Below are 6438 nucleotides of genomic sequence, written 5' to 3'. Positions count from 1 at the left end.
AAGATGTCATCCTCGTGTGATTGATCCCTTCAAGTGTTCAAGAGTTCTACCATCTGATTTACAAACACTACTCCCAGCTGAATGTAAAAGAAATACATGGAACATTTACAGATCACAACTTATGTCTGAGCAGGATTTAGGAAGTTGTGATTATTATTAATAATTTTGTCATTTTTCTCTTACTCATTTGTTACATTTACTCTAAAATTTGATAATTAACAAGTAACTTGAAAAACCTTTTGTTGTAATTTAGTTGTCAAATAATTGTGTACACTTCTTTTCTTCTGAAAAAGACAAAACTCACCTTTCCTTTGTTAAACATTGTGATTTAGGATGTTCAACAACAAAATGAAACCTGACTACATGCTGCTTAACATGTTTCTATATTTACATATTCAGATTCATATATAGTTTAAACTTAGTGGCAAATTTTATTTGTGGAATCATAAATATAAAAACTGTGCAAAAGACATTTCAGATACAAACAGGACTTGAAGGATAATGAAAAACTAAATATCTCATTAACACACACAAACGTCCGCTAAACTAAACGTGACAACCAGTAAAACCAGTGAGTCACTAACACACACACCAGGCTCCATCTATAATGTAGCCGTTTTTAAAATCAGCTAGCCAGTTCCAGGTTCAGGTCCCGGATGGTTCCTATTCAGACCTCTGTATGACAGATGATCCCTTTGACAAAAGATGGCAGACTTCCAGTTAAAACCAGCGTGACCATGAAAATCCCGACCTGACCTGGTATCAACAGTTTTCACTCCAAACCTCTGAGGCACACCAGATCACATTTAGGAAACAGCAGTTTTTGAACTGGGCAGGTCGTTTTTCACCAAACCACCTGGCTGATGGCTGCTCCTTCTGAATGCAGGCAGCAGATTTCCAGTAAAACCAGGACCTCGGTCAGAGCAGCGGAGTGTTCATGCACTAAGTGCTATCGACAAAACTCCATTTACAATGTAACAGTTTTTAAAAACTCCCTTTCTGTCCAATGACGGGTTGGTTGTCTGGTGTTTTGGCATCAGAAGAGTTTTGGAAGCTGCCTCAAGCGGCTCAGGTCCAGGATGTTACCTACTGATCCCTCTGTGTGATGGCTGCTGGCCCTGACTACATATGGGTGCCTGTTCTCTCCGTCACTCATGTTTGGTTTGGTGCTGACTGCTAAAAGCTGCATTTTTGGCCGCAGGTCCCGGATCAGCTGACTCTGTGGAAGGACTTTTACATTCAGAGCTTCAGCCAGCGGGTGGCACTCTGACGGCTCCTGAATTCTGAGATCCTTGTGCTCCTCCTCCTCCTCATCTTCATCTCCCCCCTCCTCCTCGATCAAGCCGTATTTCTTCATGTATTTCCTGGTGGCCAGCGACATGTTGCTAGGCGACAGCAGGTAGTCACTGGAGGAGGAGGTGGGGCCACACTGGGGGATATGTCCTCCCAGTGACAGCCGGCTAAGCTGAGAGTCACTCAGGTAGCGCAGGGCAATGGCGTTGGCCTCCAGACTCAGATCCACGCTGCCTCCAGGGAACAGAGTCGACTGTTCAGGCATACTCAGCCTGGAGAGGACCGCTGCTGGGTTGATGCTCGCCAGAGTGCTGACAGCAAACACACAAACAAAAATAGAGTTAGAGCATGGCTGGATGGCATGTCACCTGACTCCACCTGTTCTTTTCATCTCAAGTTCTTCTTCAAAAGCTACACAAGTAGTTCCTCAGCAAAGGAAAACTCATTTAGTCCAGACAGCAGCATCACAGCAGGAGCACCGTACTTCTCACAACTCTGAAATCATGCCTCCATGGATTTGTTAGGCCTGTGAAAGACAATTTATGTCTGCAGGATCACCAACTGCACACGTGCCAGGATAACAGTCCGTTCTTAAAGCAAATGTGTGGCATGAGGAGAGACAGAACATGGAGATTCTCGCTCATCCACACCTTTATAATTATAAAAAATAACAATAATCACAATATGCTGCTTCAGCAACAGCTGCTGTGTGTTTGTGTGTTTTTTTGTGTTCGATATGAGGGGAAATGCAATCGGCACAGCTCTGTTTCAGTATGAACAGTCGTGTCCGCATTCCGTCTATGAGCCTGTAAGCCTTGTAAGCAACAGATAGAAGATCTGAAAATGAAGCTAACTGATGCCTACAATGCAGGGAACGCTATAAAAACATGAAATATCATTAACAAATGGCAGGTCAGGAAACTGTAGAAGTACAGACAGGATCAGGCACAGGATGAAAAGTTTCAGAGTTCAGACTTAAGTTCAGTTTGAAAAGACTACATAAAAATAAATGTGTTTTACATGTAAGCTGATGTAGTTTTACAAATCTGCAGAGCAAATGAGTGCATTTGGCAAGCATTCTATTTCATATCTGCTCCTGACATTGTAATAAGAGTAAGTGAAATAAAGTGTTAATTCCACCACAGGACAGGTCTGATGTTCTCTGAATTTGTTTGGAAACATTTGCATATATCTGCAATCAGAAGAAATTAATTGGAAAATATCCGCATATCAAATATCAGCAAAAAAACAATATCGTGCATCTCTACTTAACATGTAAGTTGATCGCTGGTGTGCGCTTTCCTACTAACTATGACCTTCGTCCAACATGGAACCAGCTATTGTAACCTTTTCTGACTATGACTGGGAGTGACAACATGTTCAGAAATGTTTTTCAGGGAGGCATACAGCGCTGCTTTTCTGAGCTGCACCGAGAAACAGCAGCACAGACACTGAGTGGGCGTTAAACAGCAGACATTACTTATGTGAGGATTCACAGCAAACTGGATTTATGAACCTGTGGAAAAGTTCAACCCAGGTGTACTGGCAGTCACTACTATAGCTGGACTGCAGGAAGAGTCCACATTGGTAGATAAGTACCTGCTTGCACCATAAGATACATCTGAACCTGAATGAGATCTAGAACAAATAAAATGTGGCCTACAAAGCTGTATAATCAGTGCTGACTGTGTCTAAAGATTTTTTTTTTTTTTTACTAGTACACCCAAAAGACAATATCGAGCAGGAAAAAAAGTGCAATGTCATATACGAAATACCATGCAACTCTTGCAACAGCACATACGTCAGGGAGCCAGAGAGAACATTTCACACAAGGAAAAAAAGAACATTAGAAGGACTGCGAAAAGGAAACAGCAACACGACTCACAAGAAGCACTACAGGAAAATCTCAAATCTGCAATATCAGACCACTGCAAAAGAAACAATCATGTTATGGACTGGGACGGGGCAAAAATCATCGGAACAGAAGACAGCAAACTCAAACGCTGGAGGAAGGAGGCCATGGAGATCAGGAGGTGTGCGAAGAGGGCCATGAGCTTCATGCTCTCCCACACCTGGGACACCCTAATCCAGAAGAAATGGGACGGTGGGGGTTGTGGCATGCCCGGTGGGGCGGTCGGGTCCGTTGGGCTCGCCACGACATGCCATTACGGCGTAGGAGTGGTTGGCCTGGCGAATCTGGCGGTTCTACTGCCGGCTGTCAAATTCTGCCGGCTGACACGTCACACGCTGTCAGTGAGACGCTTCTGAAGAAGGCGACAGCTTTTGCCAAAACTGTCAAGGTAATCAACATCTATATATATATGCACCTTATGTCTGAACAAAAGAACTCAAAACTACTACATGAATAAGAAGGCATGATGAATGTTTTTGAGATGTGTCTAAAGAGTCTCAGGTGAGTTTAGTACCTGGCACTCTCCACAGCTTTGAGTCGGTTTTTGTCAAACTCTGTCAGATCTTCTTTGTCCATGTCGACTCCGAGCTGCTGCAGCTGTCGCAGAGTGGCACTGACCACAGGGTCTCCTACTGGAGTCTGCTGCTGCTTCCTCCTGGTGGACAGAGAGGACTCAGAGGGCTGAGAGTACTTGGAGTGGTCGGAAACCACAGAGACACTCTTCTTCTGCGATTCCACTTCCTCTTCCTCTATACTGTCTGACTCCTGGAGGCGACTGGTCAGCTGAGTCTGAGGACACAGATCAAAAGATAAGATCTGTTTGCACACAGCTGAATGCCAAGTACATAAAACACACTGGTGCACAATCTCCGTGCACACATAACAGAGGAGACACGACCAGTGCACAACTGTAACTCAAGTGCAATGAGTACACACTACTCCTATACGTTAAAACATGCTGACCTGTGCTCAGTAAAGTGACAGGGCATATTAAAAGACAACAGGAAAAACAGATGCAATGTCCAGAAAATCAATTACAGGCCTGCAAACTCCACTGACAAAGTTCTGAAACAGGCTTGAACATGAGCTGCAGCTGCTGCTGAACCAAACAAAGATAAACTAATTCAGCTCACTTTGAAATGAGTTATACAGTGATCCCTCGTCTATCGCGGGTGTTACGTTCCAGACCCTCCCGCGATAGATGAAAATCTGCCAAGTAGCAACCATATTGTAACCCTTAAATATTGGTGGACTCACCCGTCTCCAAGGCTGCGGGTCAGACGGCTTACCATTATTTTGCGTTTTTATGCTCATATCTTTTGCTGTCTTCCATGCTAAACATCCCAAGCTTGACAGGACAGTTTCATGCAGGTTTTACTCACCGCTCAGCACAACAAATACAGACCGCGCTCTTACCGGTTCTCCCACTGTACCACAAATATATCAGCTGTACCAAAAACAATAAGAATGCGGAACCAACATCTGGGACGCCGAGCAGGGCAGTAAGAAAACACAAAACAATAAAATATCTGACCAAATAATCCACGAAATAAGATCCAAGGCAAAACAAAAATAATCCCCAAAATAATAAACAAAATAAAGTAAATGCAGATGAACACAATCAAACACAAAGAAGATGCTACATTATTTATTTTATTATTATTCCACCAATAATAAATACAGAAAAATATCTGTACCGCAAAATTCCGCAATATAGCGAAACATCCACAGTATCAAACGCATTTTAAAATCCGCGATTCAGTGAGACTACAAGAAGTGAACCACAATATAGCGAGGGACCACTGTATTTCAGAAGCTCAGTTAAATAGCAACACTTCAAGTTACAGCAACTGAAATCAACTTCATAACATCATGAGGTCAGACAGGGTCCGGATTCAAATAAATAAAACTCAAAATCTGACTTAAAATATCTGTAGTGGAGCACCTCATGAATGGTATTTATTATCTATCTTTAGAGTGTGATTCAGTGTGTTTGTGGAGTGGAGGAACCACCATGTTGTAACACTGGGTGTCCTGCCACCATCTATCAGTCTACTGTGTGTGTTGTGTTACCATGAGGTTGTGGTAGAAACCCTGCTGCTCCTCTGCAGGTCTGTACATGCTGACACTTTCTCCCAGAACTGGACTCTGCAGACCACTGATGCTGACCAGAACATGAAGGATGAAAGACTTATGTTAGAGTGAAACCTTATCGACATGAAGTAAACAGTTGTCTAACTTTCTGACAGAGTTGAATTCATTCAAGACTGTTTTAATAGCACACATAAAGCATTTCAACACCAGTTTCATGATCAAATCATCAACTGTACAAGATAGGAACAAAAAAATGGAGATAACTGTTAACTGTGTCCAAGCAGTTAATGACATTTATACTATTTGTATGATATTTCTGTCACTACTTCACAGCAGTGTATATGAATATCACCTGAAATGATAAGTCCATTAATGCAGGGTTTTTTTAACCACATGCACATACACTATTCAGCCTTAACATTAAAACTATTGATCATCTCAATACAAATTCAGTGTTCTGCTGGGAAACCTTGGGTCCTGGTGTTAATGTGGATGTTTGTTTGACAGGTAGCAAACATCTAAACACTGCTGCAGACCAACATCACTGTGACAATGCAATGGCACTCTCCCACAGTAGCAGCTTCCCCCGGCAGGACAATGTGCCCCAAACACAAAAGAGGTCGATGCCCAAGGTGCTGACCCAGCCCTCGAACTCTCCAGATCTCAGTCCAATCAAGCATCCATCGGATGCAACTGAACAAGCCTGATCACTGAGGCGCCGCTCCACAACTCACATGGTCCACTGCCAGACATTACAGGATCCTCAGCGGTGGTGTGTCCTGATGATTCAGAGCTGTTTCAGTGGCATTGATGGGGACCTACACAAATATTTGGCAGGTAGTTTTCATGTTGTGGTGGACTAGTGTATGTCGATTCTGCCCCTCATTGTATGATTTTTTTCTATACCATCTGACTTGTATAAAATAACGGTGCGTTATGGTATATCATCATCATTGAACACTGTATTTGTAGCACAAAGCGCAGCTGTTTCTGTCTTTAAGAATAGAACACTAAAAGGCTATTTTAGGTACCATAAATGTATTTTGCACTTTGTTTATTCGAGTGTGTGTTTCTGTGTGTGTCTTTTTAATTTACAAAAAAAAAGATACAAGACTGAAACTACTAGAATTATTGTTACT

At 42.6% G+C, this 6438-nt stretch overlaps 1 protein-coding gene across 2 annotated transcripts in view; it reads right to left on the bottom strand.

Moving 5' to 3' along the window:
• Positions 1-417: 417 nt before the first annotated feature.
• Positions 418-6438, bottom strand: part of stil (STIL centriolar assembly protein) — a 29054-nt gene continuing 23033 nt past the window's right edge. For both annotated transcript variants that reach the window (XM_023267203.3, XM_023267211.3), the window contains exons 14-16: positions 5279-5369; positions 3720-3994; positions 418-1604 (exon numbers count right to left, since the gene is read on the bottom strand). In XM_023267203.3, coding sequence (XP_023122971.2) covers positions 1037-1604; positions 3720-3994; positions 5279-5369 — 934 coding nt within the window. In that variant the 3' untranslated portion in view covers positions 418-1036. The remainder of the gene's footprint in view (positions 1605-3719; positions 3995-5278; positions 5370-6438) is intronic.

Source organism: Amphiprion ocellaris, chromosome 2 (genome assembly GCF_022539595.1).
Source record: "Amphiprion ocellaris isolate individual 3 ecotype Okinawa chromosome 2, ASM2253959v1, whole genome shotgun sequence".
NCBI classification, from domain to species: domain Eukaryota; kingdom Metazoa; phylum Chordata; class Actinopteri; family Pomacentridae; genus Amphiprion; species Amphiprion ocellaris.
The sequence above is the reverse complement of the archived record's forward strand: the minus strand, read 5'-3'. Positions and strand labels throughout refer to the sequence as shown.